This window comes from Schistocerca gregaria, chromosome 7 (assembly GCF_023897955.1).
Source record: "Schistocerca gregaria isolate iqSchGreg1 chromosome 7, iqSchGreg1.2, whole genome shotgun sequence".
Classification (NCBI taxonomy): Eukaryota; Metazoa; Arthropoda; class Insecta; order Orthoptera; family Acrididae; genus Schistocerca; species Schistocerca gregaria.
This window is the reverse complement of record NC_064926.1, coordinates 263,120,548-263,142,861: the sequence shown is the minus strand read 5'-3', so window position 1 is coordinate 263,142,861 and position 22,314 is coordinate 263,120,548. Positions and strand designations below refer to the sequence as shown.

General features: G+C 43.6%; 1 protein-coding gene across 1 annotated transcript in view; it reads left to right on the top strand.

The window, feature by feature from the left end:
* Window positions 1–7,421: 7,421 nt before the first annotated feature.
* LOC126282518 (cathepsin O-like) overlaps window positions 7,422–22,314 on the top strand; it is a 90,261-nt gene continuing 75,368 nt past the window's right edge. The window contains exon 1 of the mRNA XM_049982180.1: window positions 7,422–7,962. Within this exon, the coding sequence (XP_049838137.1) occupies window positions 7,771–7,962 (192 nt within the window). The 5' untranslated portion in view covers window positions 7,422–7,770. The remainder of the gene's footprint in view (window positions 7,963–22,314) is intronic.

Sequence of the window (22,314 nt, the reverse complement as noted above, 5' to 3'; positions counted from 1 at the left end):
TGTGACGGTGAGGGGTGGATACCCTGTCTGTTAATCATAAGTCCTAAATACTGAATCTCAGTTTGATAAAATTTTAACTCGTCTCTGTTACACTTTAGTCCCACCTGCAAAAGTACAGTAAATAAGGCACACAAATTCTGCAAATGTTCATCAGGGGTGCAACCTGACACGACAATATTGTCCAGATAATTGGAACAACCAGGGACAGTGGCACACAACTGCTGCAAATAAGACTGAAAAATAGCGGGAGCCGAAGCACAACCAAATGGAAGGTGGTGAAACTTGAACAGTCCAAGGTGGGTATTGATCACAAAATAGCACTGTGACTGTTTGTCGAGCGGAATCTGAAAGTATGCGTCCCGCAAGTCAATTGTGGAAAAGAATTTTCCCACACCAAGCTTATCAAAAATGTCTTCAGGACACGGTGAGGGAAATGTAGCTATCACTGTCTGGGGATTTACTGTAGACTTAAAAGTCAGCACAAATATTGAAATGACCATTTGGTTTCTTCACACACACACTATAGGTGAAGCCCATGGCTTGTAAATGAGTAAGTTCAGCAGCTATGGCGTCGCGCAGTGCGTGCAGTACCGGGCTTACCCGCCTGAAAATAGGCATGGCCAAGGCCATCAGAAAATAGTTCAGCAAAATCATTGTATAGTGCAGCAACACTGTCTGCATGGTCACTAGCATTGATGCAAAGTACATTGTGCTGAACTGTGAGGCCAAACAGTTCAAATGCGTCCATGACAAAAATGTTTGTAGCATCACTAGCGGGAGCACATGGAAAGACACTATATGGGTCCTTGCACCATATGTGGCTAGGAAACTACACACATGCCGAGCACTGAGATTTCCCTTCCAGTAAATGCAGTCAGCATGGAATGTGAACGATGAAATGGGGGCGAACCAAGCAATTCATATGTTGATTTGTTCAGTAAAGAAACTGACACACCAGTGCCCAGCTGCATGCGAACAAAACGTCCACAAATGTGCAAAGTCACAAAATGTTTCCTCGCTTCGCGCTGAATGCGAGACGCAGTGTCTGGCAAAACTTGATGCACACAACAAGTTGTTGACGCACGTGAAGCAGAAGGCTTTGAATAAAGGGCCTTAACGTCCATAGGCTGATGTGAATCATGATCATGGTGGTTGCCGTTGCGGTGATGCCCACACGAGTCACGCAAATGGGAGACAGGTTGTGAAATAGTGTTTCTCTTACTGCACACAGCTTGCACATTTCTTTTCTTATTACAAAAATAACACAGTGCTTGAGGGGATGGGCAACTGTCCCGTGGGTGGGCATGAAAGCAGTTTGGACATAATTTCAGTTCTGAGTAGGTGCCTGGCTTGAAACATGTTTACGTGCGTGTGAGCAGTGTGGCATGGCATGCCGTGCTAGTGCCAGGCGGAAGGGCATGTGTTGTGCTGCGCTAACAGTACACACACCCGGGGTCACATTGAACATGGAAGTAGCCATGTCTAATGTGTCTTGTCTCTCTAGCAAGTCCACTACTTCCTGCAAAGATGGGTTTTTAAACTTGAAGATTTGCTCGCAGATGCGGTGAACCACCACATCCTGCGCAATAGCATCTCTAATGATTATATCTGCATATGAGCATCCACACGAGCAATTAAAGTCAGAATCAGAAGTTAGTCCCTGAAGGTGTGCTAACCAAGATTTGTTGGACTGAGTAGGGCCACGCCGGAGACGAAAGAATTTGTAGCGTGCAGCTACCACATTTACACTAGCACAGAAGTGGAAGTTCAAAGCGTCAATCACTTCACCATAAGTTTTAGTTTCCAGGCGGGTGGTGGGAAACAATTTCACAAGCACACGGTTCAACACAACACCCGCATTGGCAATGAAAAAAGCAAGCCGCTCTGTGCCTGGTATATTGTATACTGCGAAGTGTGGCCCAAGCTGGGCGAGGTATTCTGGCCAGCGTTCAATGTCAGGATTGAAGGCATGAAATGGCAGCGCTGAAGTAGCTGCAGTAGTGTGAGCAGTCCATTTACGGCAGCAAGCAGCTGTGTCATTTGCTGGGCCTGAAAACGTACAAGATCAGACAGCGAAGCCTATTCCTGTGCCGAAGCCATGGTTGACACAAATGAAAGTCTTATAGCGACTGGGGGAAGCAGTCATACACCCACATGGTCTTACAGGGATATCACAAATAAGCTAAAGCAGTACCGAGCAAAAAGGAAAGGATAGGAGAGGAAAGGGAAATCCTCATCACGAGCTTTTGATATCCCACCTGAAAGGCGGTGCATGGGTCTGCTCCCAAAAACTGAAAGGTTGGAAGCTAGGAGCAGGTGAGGTAGAACTCTTGGAACTGCAGTGTGAACTAAAATCATCTTTACTTAACTTTGTGTACAAGTAGTGGTTCGCCCACCGTGTAACAGAAACAATGTTGCTAGGTCGTCTCCTCGAAATCAAATGGGATGAATCCAGAGCGACGCTCGTAGAGCTCCACCGCACTGGCTAGACGGTGCTGTCGTGGTGTCTCGTAGTGCCAACGTATGAACTTGCACCTATGCTGTGGAATTGTTGCTATTGATACCACAGACAGGTCAACTAGTCACTGCCTATCTGTGTTGGCTGCCTCCAGAGGAGGTTCTCATGGCACAGTCAGAGGCTGACTAACTTCTGAAACCAGGTATTGTGACCAGGTCTGATAATTCTTGGGCATCCCTAATCCACGTGGTCCTTAAAAAAGATAATTTGTGGAGAGTATTTGGAGACTGTATGGCATTTAATGCCTGCATGATTTAGAATCACTATCCTCATCCCAATGTGATCGATTTCAACAGAACCATTAGCAGTGCCAGAATATTCAGTGTTACAGAATGTGCCAAGTCTTTCCCCCCACATGATTCAACCTGATTCCAAAAAACAGCAGGATCACACCATTCGGCTCATTTCAGTAGTGTTTTTCCATCTGGCCTTGGAAGCACTATCCAAACTATTCAGCAACAATTTGTGTATGAGTTACTTCACGAATTAAAATTCATTTTTTGCTATATGGACAATATTCTAGTGTTCTCCACTTCAGTAAAGCAACATGTGGGACCAGCAGCAAATTTTTCACTGTCTGCAAGAGTATGGTAATTATTAAGGAAACAAAGTGCAAGGTTAATTTCCTGGGACTGGTCTTCACTGTAGGTCTGTCACCATTGCCTGAGTGGGTGGAAGCAGTTGATCCATGCCCTTTCCCTCAATTTACAAGGGTCTCTACAGATTCCTAGGTATTCTGGATTATTACCAATCTAGCTGCTATCCTGGTGCCATGCACAGTACTATTCACAGGCAAATATGCTACAGGTAATCATAAAATACTGTGGAGTTCAAAGTCAAAACAGATTTCCATGAACTAAAGAAACATCATTGGGACGCCCACAATTGGGCACTCCATTGATGCTTTTTGTTGTGAACCTGACAGCAATGGGTGCTGCTCTTCAAGAAAAACTGAATCGCAAATAGCAGCTGCATGCATTCTTTTCTAAGTACTGAATGTTGCAGCAGCTAAAGCGGAGTGCTATTGTCCATGAGTTTCTTGCTATTTACTTTGTTGTGAAGCATTTCTGACCATTCGTTGAAGGGAGACACTTCATAACAGAGATTCGCTTAAACTTGTCAGAAGTTCTGTGATATGTTCATCCCAGATGAATATACATCAAACTTTAATCCTGAGAATTCAAAGCAGTCAGCTTCTTCCATCTGCTTGTCAGCATACCAATATTTTAGGCTGGGGGAATTGTGGTAAGAGAGGTAATTTTCTCATGAATAACTGCTCAGTTAGTAACTGATAACATCCATTCACTCTTGTTTCAGAAACAATAGGAAATAGAACAGTGTGACCAATGCCAATGGAAGCCACAATTCCATTTTATAGTCAGCAATATCTTAATCCACTTAATCCACTCATTGCGGTGAAGTCAGTACATGATGCCTTCCCATCAGATCTCTCTGTTCCTTCCCCCCCCCCCCCCCCCCCCCCCCCCCCGCATATGAGAAAATTTGAATTTGATTTGTCTGTAAATTCTCGTGAAGATGGCTGGCACTGGTATGGGCAGCTCCTGTTCTGCAGGTATTGCTTTGATGTTCTCTACTGGTGCTGACAGTTGAGCAGAAGTGTCAGCCTCCTCACTGGAGTGCAATGTTGTGGACTGAGTAAGGAAACCACCTTCATAAGCATATGTTGAATTTGTAGCTTCCTCTTGAGAGTCCCAGATATCATCCAGAGCATGGCTAACAGCTATCTTTCAGTAACACACAGAACTCAACTAACCAAGACAGTGCAGGCAAGCTGAGTACCCTGCACAGTTCATGACTGGTGTGCATCAAATAGCAGAAAAAAATCCTTGTCACAGATTGCCTATCTCAAAACTGTACCAGTTTAGACTCCATTCACTAAGCAGAGTTGGCATCTAAGCAACAGGAAGATCCTCTCTTATGCCATTTTATGTAGGAGAAGAGACCAATTTAAGGAATTGAGGATACTAACTACTGCTTCCCAGTGTATTTATTCTTTAGTAAAATTAGCATTAACAATATATCTCTTGTTGAAATCAAAATCTCAGTTCATGGATACAGTAATTGAAATAAGTATAATCTACACAAAGATGTAAAATCACTTTCTTGGTTCCAGAAATATACCCATGATTCAGGGACAGACATTTTCAGTAACCTTCTGGCAGCCATAAAAAGGTTTAATTACTGATAAAGTTCATTGTAAGAGGAGCCCTATATTTATGTTGACTCCTACTCTTCTGACGAATTACTTAGCAGAACCAACTGTTGTGTATGCATTATCAACAATATCAAGCAATCAGAGTATACATGCAATGTGAATTATGTACAAATTCAGTGCAGCAAAACGGGGTTTCCACATGCAAAAAAGTGGTGCTACTTGCGACACCAGGATTCGTGTGGCGCCACTTGAGTGTCACCACTTTTGTCCATGTCACAAAATTTACAATTGCTTAAACTTTGTGCTGCCCCATTTTTTTCTCTCACCATCAATTAGTGTCGTTCAACTTAATTTTGGAGGTCCAGCATAATATTTTGATTTTTGTGTCCCTAATTTTGCTGTGTGTTTATTTTAGATACGTGGCAAAGGAATGAAAAGACCCACCATAATTTAGTAATGACATTCAGCGGATGCTGAGAAAGCAGAGGCTGTTGCACTCTCGGCTCAAAATGGGACACACAAATATTATTAGAGATTCAGCATCTGTGAAAGATCTTTACTCGAAGCATACAACAACTACCACCATCACAGCTTAGTAAAGGGTCAGGCAGAGACCCTGAGAAAATTCTGGTCATATTTAAGCGGGTCTAAGGCTTCCATTCAGTCCCTTGTTGGCCAATTTGGCGTGTCAGTTGAAGCTAAAGTTTTAAATTTCATGTTAAAGAAATTGTTCACACAGGAGAACCATACAAACATACTGTCATTTGACCATCGGACAGATTCCCGAATGCCGACGTAGAGATAAGCGTACCTAGCGTAGAGAATCAACTTAAAGATTTGAAAAAAAAATACATCACCAGGTCCAAATGGAATCCCTGTTCGATTTTACAAGGAGTACTCTACAGCATTGGTCCCTTACCTAGCCTGCATTTATTGTGAATCTCTTGCCTGGCTTATTCCACGCACTAGCATGGTCTTAAAAAGCATCGCTCATGAAAAACTCATCTTACCCTTTTCCTCACAATATACTGAGAACTATGGATAAAGGGCAACAGGCAGATTCCATAATTCTAAATTTCTGGGAAGCATTTGACATGGTGCCCCCTTGCAGTCTGTTAACAAAGATATGAGTGTACGAAATAAGTTCACAGATGTGTGACTGGCTCGAAGACTTCTTAAACAATAGAACCCACTAAGCTGTCCTTGACGACAAGTGTTCACCAGAGACAAGGATATCGTCAGAAGTGCCTGAGGGACGTGTGATAGGATCGCTGTTGTTCTCCATATACATAAAATGATTTGGCAGACAGGGTGGGCAGCAATCTGCAGTTGTTTGCTGATGATGCCATGGTGTATGGTAAGGTGTCAAAGTTGAGTGACTGTAGGAAGATGGAAGACAACTTAGGCAAAATTTCCAGTTGGTGTGATGAATGACAGCTAGAGTTAAATGTGGATGAGTAGGAAGAACTAACCTGTAATGTTTGGATACAGTATTACTAGTGTTCTGCTTGACACAGTGAAGTCGTTTTAATATCTGTGCGTAACATTGCAATGCAATATGAGGGGGAATGAGCATGTGGAAGCTGTGGTGTGAAGACATAGGATCGACTTCGGTTTATTGGGAGATTTTAGGGAAGGGTTCACCTGTAAAGGTTACCGCATACATGACGCTGGTGCGACCTATTCTTGAGTACTGCTTGAGTGTTTGAGATCCGTACCAGGTCGGATTGAAGGAAGACATCGAAGCAGTTCAGGGGCGGGCTACTAGATTTGTTACTGGTAGGTTTGAACAACATGTACGTGTTACGGAGATGCTCCGCAAACTCAAATGGGAATACCTGGAGGGAAGATGACATTCTTTTCGAGAAACGCTATTGAGAAAAATTAGAGCAAGGGCATTTGAAGCTAAATGCCGAACGTTTCTACTGCCGGCAACAGATATCGCGCGTAAGGACCATGAAGATAAGTGAAATTAGGGCTTATATGGAGGCGTACAGACAGCCGTTTTTCCTTCGCTCTATTTGCGAGTAGAACAGGAGGAGAAATAACAAGTAGTGGTACAGGATACTCTCCGCCATGCACCATACGGTGGCTTGCGGAGTACGTATGTATGTGTGTATGTAAACGTACCAAAGGACTCGAAAAAGTAGTAATTAACGAAAACTGTGCAGTTTTTTGAAGATTAGACCATATTCAGGTAGACTGAAAAATGAGATGATTCTCGTGGGTGTGATATTATTTAAAAGATTTCGGAGCAAAGTACAAATATCACCTTTTAAATGAGTATTTAGGGCATCATAAATGTCATTCATCCAACACATCACTAAAGAAGTAGCACTTTTGAGAATGTAGTTTAAATGTCGGAAAGACTATCGCTAGATGTCAAATAACGAAATGTCTAGTTTCACTCGAGCCAGACGTCTCTCTCTATTATGAATATCGAATTTTTTAATAGATCTTGAGTCACAGCTCTAGAAGCACTCTAAGTGATTTTTATTTTTTTGAAGGAATTCACGAATGGGTCTTCATTTACGATTACTACGTCCATTAGAAGTTTTTTCGACTCCACTGAGATTTTTCTGCATAAAATTCACTTCCAAACCCAACATTTATAATTCTCTTCTTCTTATTGCATACTTGGCTCAATTATATATTATCAGTCATAAAAATAAGTGTTACTTAATTCCAACAAAAGCACCCGGCACCACTTGCTATGGAGTCTCTTTTGTTGCACGTTTTCCTCAGTCGGGATTCCACATGCAACAAAAGTGATCCTACGTGGCCGCCACTTGCGTGGAAGCACCGAAGTCGCCTTTGAGCAACGTAAATAAGTATTGTAAAATGATTTTTCTGTTTGATGATGTATAGTTACAAAAGCCTACGAATTAACAAAAGCAGCTCATTGTGGAACGAAACTACCTACATTTAATCTACTCTCATCTGTAGCACTTCGAGTAGGTGCAACGCGATGATCGATTGTAAACAACTATCAGCTGCTCAGTGCGCGCGCGTGTGTCAATGAGCGAAGTTCAGTAGTCAGTACTCTTTTAGGTCTTGACAGGTGACGGGTGGTGTTATGGCTGTAGAATGGAAAACAGTTTTTATGACAGTTGCTGTGGTGTGTTTATGTTTTGTAGGCATTCCAATTAGAGTAGATAAGCCGATAGACACTGCTACTCAGGCGCTATTTAAGGATTACGTAAAGCGCTTTAATAAGACCTATGAGAATAATGAAACGGAGTACGCGCTGAGACTGCGTCAGTTCCAGGTAGGTTTTGACCAATTTTTATTGTTTTGCATTTGCTACAATTAGTAGTGAAGTACTCAAACATTTACATCTCGTCTCTTTATATAACATCTCGAAGAACTTTAATTCCTACTCAAGTTTACTCTTTTCGGTACCTTGTAATATTAGCAGTTTGTTGTCGCATTATGTAACGTGCATAGTACTAATATGTCTACGCGAAATATTTTTTTTTTTTTTCCTTTTCACTTTGTAAGTGATCTTTGAAACGACATTCAGCCACCTTTTTTGGGCTATATGTTATTGGTTTTGTCACTGGCTGCCTGAAGAATGTTAACTACGCTATCAAGAGTATTACGTAATATACACACTACAAAATCGTATTCGTTTTAGTATGTGAATGGTAGCATATTGTTGGTATTGATACATTAATCGACAGCTTCCCATTGACAATGCTTAATACTATACCCAACAATTAATACGAACTTATTTTTCTGTTACTGCAAGAAAATAATTTGTGGAGAATTTATTGTATTAATGAACGGGCAAATTTTGTAAAATGATGAAATTTTTCACATTGAATGTACGATAATGAATTTGTGCATTCGAAACTCCACGAAGTAATTGCTGTTGTACAGCACTGTCATCATCATTAAACAGAAGTTCAAGAGATATGCTTAAGCTCTGTATTTCCAGCTCCAGTTGTTGTTATTTCTTGCAATTTTTGAGAACAAAAAATCCTTTTTTGGCATTTTACTTAGTTGAACATTGTTTGCCGTCATAGAATTGCACCACAATCATTTTAGTAAGGGAGGGGTCCCAGTGTGTCAGTTTTCCACAACTATTCAGCATAGGTTCTACATAGATTTGCCTACCTGCTTCTGAGGAAAGCTACTTAATAGTGCATCTGCCGTCTGATACTTTGTAATCATCTGTGCCAGTTTCAAAACAAGAACAGTGTAACTAGGTATAGGATAAAGGTAAATTTTACCACTGTAGCACAAGTTTGTTGTGCTGGTGTGTCGGTGAGAAAGCTTCAATCACAACATTACAGTTGCTCTTGGCAGCTGACTGGTGGTGTTATGGCGCTAGAATGGAAAACATCTCAAGTTTTCTGCAGTAAAAATGAAAGGAATGACTGAAGAGAAATGTGGCAGTAGAGTATAATAAACATCAGAGCTATTGAATGAATGAACTAGAGCTTTATATCCATGAAGTAATAGGTGCACCGTTTTCATATAGATTTTTAAAGTCATATGTGAGATGATGATGTAAAATTGAATGTGATGAAAGCCACTAACGCTGTACAACTAAACTTGTAGAATGATGTACAAATAAAAGTAAGTGGGGCCTAAAAGAAACCACTTGCTGGTGTTTATTGATAGTTAGCAGAGTCAACACTTAACATTGGCAGAAGAAATAATTCAAAAGCAAATTGTATGCGACTGCTGTTAAATGAGTAAGTACCACGCCAATCAGCTGTGGCAAAGAGGTTGTCTTTCTTGGATTTCTATTTGTTTCCATGCTCATAATATAACTATGTAGCACAGCTCCTTCAGTAAAATAATACACCACCTTTCTTAACAGAGATATAGCTAGAAAAAGCTGAAGTCTGCTGGTAGCAAATAGATTTCTTTCCTCATTTTATTCGTTGTTCTCATTTATTTACACTTAATATAATGTCATTAAACGTCATTTCTGTCCTGAGCAGTGGAAAACCATGTATTTCTTATGCAAAACCTCTTGGTGCCACTTGCTGCCTTGAAACTTAAGTACAGGTGGTTAGTAGAGTATGTATCTACCTTCTTCAACAGAATTAATGAGCTTTAGAAATATTTGCACTTGTTGTGTTGTATAACCTCATTCTTCTATAGCATTGTGTAATGCTCAAAGTGATATCCATTTTGATACAGTTCAATAATGCTGCTAAGATCATGAAATGATCTTCGTCCTCTTCATATCACCATCGAAAGAGGATCCATTTTAGAAAAAGTTGTGATTTATCTGTGAAGAGGATTAGCTATTGACTGCTTATGGGTCAAGTCCAATTGCATTTTAGGTCATGTTAGTTAATTTCGTATTCTATGAATCACTTGTACAATTAATGCTAATGCTGTGGGTGAGTCGCTCTACATTCATATGTAATATGGCTGGGTTCTTTATGTAGTTGGTTCTATGTGACATTTCTGTTTCTGATGTACAATGGAAATTATCTACGGAAGTTCATATGTATTAACTGGAATTTTTTGGGAACTAAAACTACCCCAAAAAATGTTGAACCAGCTTTTGATGTTGGCGCACATACATCTGTCTTATCTGTAAACTGCTAAATATACCTTCAGTCTGGAATAAATGTTTAAATTTTACAAAATGAATTTCATACCCACACAGTTGATGCATCTAAGGCAAAGCAACCATCAGTGATGGAGTTTCATTTACTCCTGTCCTCAGCAGTCCAATCCACAATCATATTTTAGACACAGCCGCCACTGACTGAAGTTGGCAGAGAAACACCTATCATGTTTCAGCCTCTATATGGGTCTAGGAGTCTGCAAATATTAAAGTGCTACCAAACAGATAGCACAAAAAAGAAAAAAAAAAAAAAAAAATAAATAAAAGTGGGGGAAAGGTCATGGATGCAGAGGAAAATGCAGTGAGAACTTTAAGTCTTGAACTAAATATGTGTTAGCAGCAGAAGGTGATTTTAAAAAAGCCAAAATGTTGTCAAAGCTGTATGAAAAACCAATCTTGAAAACTGTGAAACGTAACTTTAATGTTAAGCATTTTTAGGTTTAGAGCTACATCATGTTTCAAACTAAAGTAACTGGCACTTTGTGAATAAAACTGGTGTTTCAGTTAAGGCTGCAGTGGCCTCCTCCTGTGCCTGATGAATGGGAAAACTGGTGTTTCACCAATGCAAGCTTGATGTCCTTGATAAAAGGCAGCAGGAAATGAACACCTTAGTATGGAAACTAGATGATGTAAAAGGTATCTGGCTTGCACAATAGCAGCAGATATGATTACAGGGCAATATATACATATAACAAACAGATAATATGAGCAACACAAAATGAAACAAGTAATAAACATTTATTACTGCAATCTACCAAAAATGAAATGCTCTGCTTTGGGTAATCAATGATGCCTTATTCCGTAGTCAGCCCTATATGCTAATCTAACCTAACACATTGAAAGAGAACTATATAACCTGTAGAAATTTAGCCTGGACTGCTGTAAGTAACAGTTTTAAGTTCTGGCTTGGAAGAATAATATCATGTGACACAGCATTTACAGTCCGATGATCCCTCATTTATAATGGCTAGCTATAACAGGGACAGCTGTATGATCCAGAACTGACAATTTGTGGCAGTACATCTCAATTTATCCATGACTTCCAGAATAATGTTGCATCATCAATCTTGATCGGAAGTGCAGTTCCTGGTGTCAGTGCCATCGGTGGCAGTCGACATTTCTGTAGGTTGGTGGGGTGCACGGTTGGAAGGTTGCTTGGGGGAAGCATAAGTAGACTTCAGTACATGAACACTATCTATGTGACAACATATAAAAGCTGAATGGTGTCAGGCATGGAAAGTGCCTGGATGGTGGCACTCACTGTGGATTTTGCAGTGTATAGTGAGAGACTGTGTACACAGAATACACAGAATCTTCCTTGTGATTGGGGGGGGGGGGGGGGGGAAAGCTTCAAGGTGGTGAAACTTGTGTCATTGACTTCATGCTTCATTGCTTGCCAACTGCTGATATGGTGGTTGCATACATTGCTCCCCTTGGCATTTTCCTGTGGCACCAAGGAAAACCACACCCAAAACCTTGGTGACGGGGTGGTTGGACAAGTGATATGCCATGTCAATATACATTGGCTCATCATTGGGATACAGGTGATGTCGACATTCATCTGGTCATTATGAGTTGGCTCCAGCTGGGTGCTGCTGCCAGAGATGAAGCCAGGAAGCTGCTGGCAGAATCTGTAGGCCCCCAGATGGCTGGATGCATTTAAAACTTATGAGCCTGAAAAAGAGAACAGGCTAAGAATTCTACCCCCCCCCCCTCATCTCTCTCTCTCTCTCTCTCTCTCTCTCTCTCTCTCTCTCTCTCTCTCTCTCTCTCTCTCTCTCTTTCTGTGTGTGTGTGTTTTTAGTCTTTTCTAGTTTTTATGGCAATTTACAACACTGTGCTGAGTTTCAGTACTAAAAATTATAATGTACAGCTGCTGCAAGACTACTTGGTACCCAAGATTTCTTTCTGTACTTATACATTGTAATGAGTACTAGATCATTTAGTTTAAAAATTTGTACCTGGACTGTTGTTGATGCTTGGCTTGTGGATGCAAGAGTGGTTTTAAAGTTGACATTAAAGTATGATACAGTCTCAGATGATGTTTTTCAGGTGGAGATTTTGCATTATGTGGAAATGTTAAAGTTTTAAAATGTGAAATGCCATTTCTTCCACAAAAAAAATTGGAATTCTTGAGATGAAAAATGAGTGCTGTTAGTCCGTGAAAATTGATTCCGACGCTCTATCAATGGAGAACACCTTTAACAAAGCCTGAATTCTATTCAGAGGTAATCGATGACATTTGAATCACAAATCGAAATTTTGAAAATGCATCAATGATGATGAGCTCGTAGCTTGGTAAAAATGGTCGTGCAAAATTGACGTGTAAACATGACTAAGGTTCTGATGCTAATGGCCATGACAGGCATTGTTGTGGCAGAACTGACTGGCATTTAGCCAGTATCACTTTTATATTTTTATCCATATTTTTCCAGATATTCACAAAGATGAACTGAAACATGAATGGGCTCAAGGAAGAATCATGTATTGTGTAAAATTCAGTGAAACAGGTAGATGGTAGAAAGATTCCCCTATCCTTAAACTATCAGTAGCACAACACTTGCAGAACATATCAAGGCAGGTTTCCTTCACTTAAATGTGCAGCCTCATGTCCCCAATCCAGTGTGCTGTTCTAAATGCCAGCACTTTGGACACGCCACTCTAGTGTGTAAGGGAGAAGCCATTTGTGGCAGATGTGGGAAAGCTACACAGGAAGGTATCATTTTTTCATTTCCTCTGAAGTGTGTTAATTGCTCTGGGTATCGCTCTGTCCGCTGTAGAGACTTCAATGTCAACATTGAAGAAAGGAAGATACAGGGATTCAAAACAGTGATGCATATCCCTTATGAGACCAAAAATATTGAAAATGCCATGCAGCATCCCACTTCCACTACTACTTTTGCTCCAGTGTGTAAAAAGCCTATTCCAGAAGCCAGTTCCTCTTGACAAATGGATGTTGCTAGTGTCACACTACTACCTATGTTTATCAGTACAGTTGTGAAGGTGTGTTGGAAGCCCATATCTCCTCCCAGAACATCAGAAAGACCATCAGTGTTGACATGGGGAGCTTCCACCTCCTCAAAATACAGGCTTCAGCAAACAGACCATCACTGACCTACCATTGCCACAGTTGTTCCTATGAAGCCATCTGTGGCAAACTAAAAGGGAATCATCAACTGCAGAAGAAGACAGGTTGTGAACTACCAGACCACACAGACTTCATTGTATCTAATGATGTTGCTTCAGAGACATGGAACACAAAAGCTGCTCAGGACAACTGTCTAGCTAGCGTTAGCACTAATGCCTGTGTTCATCAGTGTACTTGTGTTGCTGCAGTTACTTCACAGCTGGTACTTCCTCCCAAAACAACTGATAAGTCTGTGGTCAGTAATGTTGCTGAGCTCCCTGCTCCCCCAAAATTCAGTGCTGCCATACTGCTGCTGCAGTTGTGGCTCCGAATCCTACCCAGAGCAAAAAATCAATGGCTAAGTGTGCACCAATGACTGAGATGGGAAGTAAACAGCCAGATGATGTGGACATCATTCTACATGACATCTCTCTTGACTCTTTGGTAGAGCTAATGGACCTTGATGTTTGACTGGGGCAGTCATCTTGCATTAAGACTGATCCTCCACCCATTACAGGCTACCCTCCCTGTTGAGAAAGACAGGATGAAAGTACATCCCCATGATAGATGGCTCGTGTAATACGGTGGAAGATTGATGGGTTCAGGACACATATAGACCTGTGTTTACAAGAAACACGTTTTAAAGCTGCTGACACTTCTGCACTTATGGGGCTATACTCTTCACCTAAAGGATAACCTGACTGGGGACAGAGCCAAGGGAGGGCTTGTGTTTATCACCCCTCTGCTCTTCCCCTGGATACTGACCTGCTAGCAGTTGCTGTTGAAGTTCATGTGTGTTGATTGATCACTGTTTGTTCACTGTATCTACCTCCGCAAGATGTAGTGGACTCTAAGGCTGCCGTAGTGCTTGTAGAACAACTCCCGTGATTTTTTTTTATACCAGGAGACTTCAATGCCCATCAAGTGTTGTGGGGCTGATCCTCTACTTGCCTTCAGGTTTTGGAGAGCCCCATGACATCTCACAAGCTGTGTATCCTCAGCACGGGTACTCACACTCATTTCTGTGCTGCTACAGGGTCATTCTCAGCCATCAACCTGTCTTCCTACTCTCCAGCCTTTACTGACCCTGACTTGGTTCAGTGGGAAGTCACTGATGACCTTCATTTCCCACTCCACATTCATCTATTGGATGGAGTGTTCCCTGAAGAGAAGCCACAAAAACGTATGTTCAACAATATTAACTGGATGTTGTTCAACCAGTTGGCTGTGTTTGAACACCACGACAATGTTCAGGAATGGGTGGACCACATCACACGGTTGATTTATCTTGCCACTGACCTATCAATCCCATAGTCCCCAGGTCATCTTAGGAGGTGAGTTGCTCCTTGGTGGACAGATGAGTGCCATTCAGCAATCCAGGACGAAGTGCAGCTCCTAAACGGTTTAAATGCTGCCCGATAGCAGACAACCTCCTACCCTTTAGAGCTGCAAGAGCCAAGGCTCTACGAGTAATTAAGGAGAGCAAGTGTTCCTAGACTCTATCAATCGTTCCACTTATTCTGCAGAAGTATGGGAAGGATTTCTAAACAATGCCCTGAGACATTGCTCAGACTCTGGCAGAGCATTTTACCAAAACTACTACCAATGCCAATCAGGATCCAGCATTTTGGTGCTACCATGTGACTGTAGATGGGGAAAGCTGGACTTCAGATCCCACAATTCCAAGTCTTATGACTGCAGTTTCTCCATGTGGGAGCTGGAATTGGCACTGTCTGAGAATCGTGATACTACACCTAGTCATGATCAAATCTGGTACTGCATGCTTCAAATTTTGCCAGCAGTGTCAAAGGAAATCATCCTTGAATGTTTTAATTTGATATGGCAGTCAGGTCACTTCCCCAACTTGTGGAAATAGGCAATTCTGATACCTCTTCTCAAACCGGGAAAGGACCACACGAATCCCAATAGTTATATGAATATTGCCTTAAGAAGCCGTGTAGGAAAAACCCTGGAGTGAATGGTTAACCATCACCTGGTCTGGTTGTTAGAGACCAGGAAACTCCTTAGTTGTTCTCAATGAGGATTCTGGAGATTTTGGTCCACTGTTGACAACCTGACCATGCTAGATGTAGCTCTTCAGCAGGCTCTGCTACGTAAACAACACTTCATTGGTGTATTCTTTGATATCAGTAAGGTGTACGATACTATTTGGAGACACACTATTCTCACATGGCTACATCAATGGGGCTTTCGTGGTCACCTCCCCATCTTCATATGATCTTTCCTGCCTCAGCAGATTTTTAGGGCTCAAATTTGTGACACACTGTCAGATATTTTTAGCAAGAGAATGGTGTCCCTCAGTGTCGTAACCGTGACTGTTCTGGTCACAGAGTTGCTGTGAGGGAAAGTGTGGCGTGGCCCGTGAATAACAACAACACAAACGGGAGAGGACAGACACAACAACAAAGGACAACCAAATGAGACCTTACGAACAACAAGCAAGAAACAACGGAGTCACAAGAAAACCACATGAATCTATCATGTCCACTCGTACATGGAACAAAGTAACATAAATATGCAGTCTGAGGCGAGATGTTGATAGACGCACGCAACAAATAGACTGACTAGTGGAACGAGAGGCAGGCACTTAAATATGTGAACGGGGACACCACCATTGGCCGCTGGGACCACGTGTTCCACTGTGGCACCCTCACATTAAACGTGGGTCAGGAGGTGCTTGCCGCTACGGCTTATGGTGCAGAGACCTCCAGGGGTCTTCGACGTCCGTGCCATCTGGCACAGATTCAAAACCCACGGCGTGCGGTCCAGATCCCTCCCCCTGAAACTTGCGTGTAGTGGCGGAAACGTCCCGGATGGTTCCGATGTGGGCGGCAGTGGGAAGAAGAGCTGGGCTCATCAATCGCCGTTGGCAGGGAGAAAGGGACACCCAAGGTATCCATGATGGCTGACCCTGAGCCCAGGGCGGCAGAGGGAGCCGCCGATCCATCTGGGGGCAGGGAAGGCCGCGGCACGCCCACAGGGGAGACGGCAACCGGTGGGCAATGGTGGCGACTCGAGGACCACATCCATAACTGAAGGAGGTAGGGGTAAAGGAGGCAGCGGCCCGAGTCCCGTGGGAGCACTTCAGATGGAGATGATTATGATGATGGTACTCCAGCCCTGTCAATGTCTGCACTGATGTCACGTGCGATGACCGTGGTGGGCATACAACCCGCCTTGTGCCCATTCTTGCGGGTCCACATGGCCACGCCAAGGGTGTAACGCTGAGATCGCTGGGAATGCGGGCAGGAGGGGGATGGCATCAGCAAATGGAGCAGGGTCCACGGCTGTTGCCCATGGAGGAGCTTGGCCGGACTACATCCATCAATTGGTGTAGTGCAATAGGTGCTCAGAAACAGGGGGAGGGTCGACGTGGTTGAAGATGTGTCGACCGCCTTTGTCAACTGTTGTTTATATGTGCGGACAAGCCTCTCTCCCGCGTCATTGGATGAAGGGTGAAAAGGTGGGGTATGGATATGTTTGATACCATTGGCCTGACAGAAGTCGTGGAAGGACGCCGCCTTAAGCCTTGAATTGGGAGCCATTATCGGCAGGTCATCAATGGCGAGAATCTGGCGAGACCTGGCGTTCAATATCGCCATCGATGCCGGGCCAATACGCATGGCTGCGAGCCAATACTTTCATAAGGGACATACCCCAGTGCCTGAGGTGTAACAAACTGTGCACCCGAAGCCGCAAATCCGGAGGGATGATCACCTGATGGGCATCAGACTCTGTGGCCAACAGGAGGACATCATCGACCACAGAGAGCCTGTGAGACAGGTGACGCCAGGGGCTGAAATCAGACTGCATCCGACGAGTAAGATAGGAGGGCCACCCATGGACTACATACTGGAGAAGCTGCCGCTAGACAGGTTTGTGGTAGGTAGTGTCAGCAATGTGAGCAGCCATAAGAGTCAGACTGTCCAGCGCATCCCGGCAGGTGGAATCATTGTGAAAGCAGAGGACCTCCTGCTGGTCAGAGGCAGGATCGGGGCCTGCTGGGAGACGTGACAAAGTGTCCACATTAGCATGGTGGGCAGTGGGCTTATACCAAATGGTGTAAGCATAATTTCGTAAAAATAACACCCAGCACTGTAGATGTTGAGCCGTCCGCTCAGGAAGGTGAGAGTGGCTTCCAAAAAGTGTAACCAATGGTTTATGGTCCATCAGGGGAGTGATTTTTGCCCCAAAGAGATAGGTGTGAAATATTGGGAAGGCGAACACTATCGCCAGGGCCTCCTTTTCAATCTGGGAGTAGTTCCGTTGTGCTGGGGTCATTGTCTTAGAGGTATAAGTGATGGGCTCTTAGGGGCCACAGCATCCCGATGCGCAAGGATGGCCTCAATGCAGTATGCTGACGCAGCAGCTGCCACAACTAAGGGGTGGTCCGGAGAGAAGGGAGTAAGTCAAGGGGTGGACTTCATCATCACCTTTAAATGGAGAAAATCCTGGTCACAGGCAGGAGTCCAATCAAAAGGTACCCCTTTGCAATGCAAGTGATTGAGGGGTTGAGCAAAGAAAAAAAATAAGGTGCTGAGATTTTGCAAATGTTCCTGGTGGGAACATCCAGTGACGAAGGTGTCATACAGATAATTCACACAGGCGGGGATAGGTTGCATACGCTGCTCCAGAAACCGCTGGAAAATGGCCGGTGCCGAAGAGACACCAAAGGGAAGGCACTTGTACTTGTATAGCCCGAAAGACGTGTACTTGTATATCCTGAAAGGTACATTAATAATCATGATGTTCTGGGACTCGGCATCGAAGGGTAACTGGTGGTATGCCTCAGCCAGGTTGATCTTGGAAAAGTGCTCACCCCCGGCAAGCTTGGCGAGAAGGTCTTCCTGTTGAGGAATAGGGTACGTGTCGACAAGGGACTGAGCATTGACAATATCGCTGAAGTCCCCATACAGCTGAAGGGACCCACTGGGTTTCCATATGACCACCAATGGTGTTGCCCAGGTACTGTATGCCATAGGCTCCAGAATGCCAGCGGCCTGGGGCCAATCAAGTTCCTGCTTGAGCATCGGCTATGATGTGCACCTGAAAATCGGAAGCACATCTGAGATGCGTTGCAAACAATGATGTGATAGCAGAGCACAGATCGTCCAAGTCCTGAAAAGGAACAGCCGTGGAAACAACCTTAACTTCATCGGAAATGGAAAAGCCAAACAGTTGAAACACATCCAGTCAAAAAATATTCGAAGCCAACGGATGGTCCACTACAAATAGGGTAAGGAGCCAAGGAACATGTTTGTGCGTCACCTGGAGAACAAACTGCCCGCGAAGGGGAATGGAACCGTCTCCGTAGGCAAGCAAACACCGAGAGGGAGGTGTCAACTCAGGAGAGCCCAGGCTAGCATATGTCGCCATATTAATCAGGGAGACATTGGCCCCATGTCGACCTGAAAACTGACATTTTCAGTGAAAAGGCGGAGTGTGAGGAAAAACGGACGGGTCATCCTGTGGAATGACTGAGTGCAGAGCATGTACGGTATCCTGAGGCCCAGGAGGGGCAGGACTGGAGCGAGTCGAGTGACTACGACAAACCGATTGGATGTGGCCCTCCTTGCGACATGTTTAGTGACTTAAAGTTTCTGGGCCTCGTTTTTTACTACAAATTGTCGTGATTGCCACACCTGAGAGGCCTGAAGGTGAGAACCCTGAAGGTACTGAACTTTATAAAGTGCCTTCGCCACAGGTGTTGGGGAGCTGACATGGTGCATCCGCTCCAGTTTTATAGGGCTTTTGTACATTCATGGCTACAATACTGGTGCATGGTGTTTGGATTGGCGAGGCCTTCTTATTGGAAGATCATTGACATTGTCCACCATGAGGGGTTTGGCTGGTGGCCATGGGTGCTTATAGGACCAGCCTCATTCCCAGTCTCTGTGCTGAGACTGCTTAGTCCCCACTTACAATTTGACCGCAACTCCTCATCGTGCATAGGCTTGTAAGTTCCCCCGCAGCTCTAAACTCACTCGCATACCATACTGTTTCTCGCCCCGCTCTGGAATGTATTTTCTCCCTTTGTCCACAAAAAAAGGCCATTTGGGACCCTAGTGTGGCATTGCTGGAGTAACTTGCAGTGGAGCAAGTCCGAACCCTAATCCAGGGTTTTAACTGTCTGCCACCTTGGTTACTACAGAGAACCAGAGTCATTTTCGATTTAGTGCAGTAAAGGAGAGATTGCACTCTTGCTTTTGTTTTTAATGCGATATTTTCTGGTATTTTATATGAGCACCACAACTATGTAGCTGTCTTTAGGAATGGGTCTAAACCTGGGGACTCCATTGGTTTCTCTGTTGTTTTCTGGGATTACATCCTCAAGGTCTGACAGCCTCAAACATTTACTGTCTTTGATGCAGAATTAATCCTATCTTGCAGGCACTGGAGCAGATGGGACATTCTTCCAGTGCTAAATTTCTTGTATGATCCAATTCTCTAAGTGTTGTTCACTCTCTACAAGTTTTGCACCCATCAGATAAAGTATTCCAGAGTATCCAAGATGCCCACCTCCAACTAGAATGACTCAGAAAGAAGGTGTCTTTCTGCTGGGTACCAAGGCACCTAGGTACTGCAGGGATTGAAGGGGCAGGTCTAGCAGCCGGCATGTCATGATCCTCAGCTATTTCAATGTGTGGTCCTCCTGCATGCTATAGCCTCACTATTGAAACCCAGAGTCTTGCGCCAGTGGAAGGATGAGTGGCTGAAGTGACAGACAATAAGCTCTATAACAATGAAAACAATCCATTAGTGATAAAATTATTTAATTGGATAGATAAAAAATATACTCACCAAGCGGCAGCAGAACACACACACATAACAGACTGTTGTGATTGGCAAGCTTTCGGAGCCAGTGGCTTCTTCTTCAGGTAGAAGAGTTGAAGAGGAAGGAAGAAGTGTGAAGGAAAGGGACTGGAGAGGTTTAGGAAAAGGGGTAGATTTTGGGAAAGTCTCCCGAAACTGCAGGTCAGGGGAGACTTACCATACAGTATGAGAAGGAAAGACTGACTGTTAGGGACTGCCAGTAAGTAATAAATTTAAAACTTAAGCATGATGCAGCACTTTTTCATGCATGTTATTGTTTATGATGTTATATTTTCTGAACTGTAATAGGTAGGTGGTTTAACCCCACAAAGATTGTTGCCTGACAATAAGGGATATGTGTACCAAGTGTGGTTGAAATCGGTCCAGCAGTTAAGGAGGAGATATGGAAAACACCAAAACACACGAGGGTGCTCTCACACACATGCACTCACCCTTCCTTATTATTTTATGTATGGATTTGTCAGATCACGATTAGATTACAGCAGTGTCATTAATGGATTAGCTCGTACTTCCTATTTCAAGATGTTAGATACTGTCAACCCTGAGGAGATTCAGATATCGACTAGAGCCTAATGGACCAGTCCAGTTCAGAGTCTATGTGAAGGAGTCGAATGGTGAAATACTACTCTTGATTTGGTGACATCTCCTTCTGGCCCAACAGACCCTGAGAATCGAAGCATTGCCTCAATTACTATCATTTAGTGTGGGTAACGACCTTAACTTTGAGCGGCTGTTCAGGAATTGGCCTTATGTGACCACGCTGTTACTGACTGTCTCGCGGATCCGGATTTATCAGACTTCCGTATACAGGGGCAGGGGTGGAACCAATTGTTCCCTTCATGTCTTCAGTGGCCCAAAGTAATTTTAAGCTTGATGCAATACAAGAAAACTTGTACGCTAGGTTACATTCTTACAAATCTGTTTTCTTCAATTTTAAGTACATACTATGGCTTTATCGTTGTTCCCAGCAGGTGAATGCACTCAGTTGTTCATCTGTTTTCCCTGATAGGATTATCCAAGTACACCGAGGCATCACTCTGCAAAGTTTATCATCTCTTCTGATCCACTCAGTAAGCTAAATGTGGTCCACTGCATGTATCCAGTAGACAGACTGATTCAGACTGTCCACAATACCTTACAGTAGATCTAACACTGAGGCATGAATGTGGCCTTGTGTTTGCTACTGAACATATCAGGATACAGGGAAATGCCAAGGCCAACAAAACAACCAAAGAAGCATGTAGGGATGGTGCTGTGTGTGAATGTGCCATTTCCAAGCAAGCTGTCATCTCGTTTGGCAGATGGATCATGCATCAGTGGGAATCTGAATGACTGGAAGTCACAAACCACAAAATGCTCAAATCAACTACACTGGTGTGGCAGAGTTCATGCCAACCACACCAAAGGAAGTCAAGTGCTGTTCAGAAGACTGCGCATAAAATGTTGCCCACTAACACTCAGTTTCCTCCTCTGGTCAGAAGACCACCACTCTGTGAAGTTGTGTTGTGCTCCTTTTGGTTCAGCAAGTTCTGGCTGGAGATTAACCCACCACCTTTGCTGACTCCAACACCAGTGTAACAATGGGATTTAAAATTTGAGTCCTGGTTGATGGGAGGTTAGTGTGCTCTGGGTGGATACCTTGCCCACTCTATTTGGCATTTCTGTTAATCTGGTTTTAACTGTAGTAGTTTAGTGTCTCATGACAGCAGCATTGTGGAGACCGAAGTCCCTCCATTGCAGGTTAGGTGTGCACAGCTTTTCGCCAGTTACATTGCACACATTCGTAGTTCTCCTGCGCATCCCAAGACTGCTTCCTTGAGTGTTTCGTGCCTTCTCAGTCTCACGATCAAGTAATCCTCTAGTGGAAATTGCGGCAGTTTTTTCCACCACCTGGCTGAGCTACGGCAATTGTTAGGCTTTACACCTGCTTTCTGCATTGCCCTCCAGGAAACCTGGTTCCTGGCAATGCGGACCCCTGCTCTCCGTGGCTATAACAGATGCTACAGGAACTATAGTGACTATAATAGTGTGTCAGGTGGAGT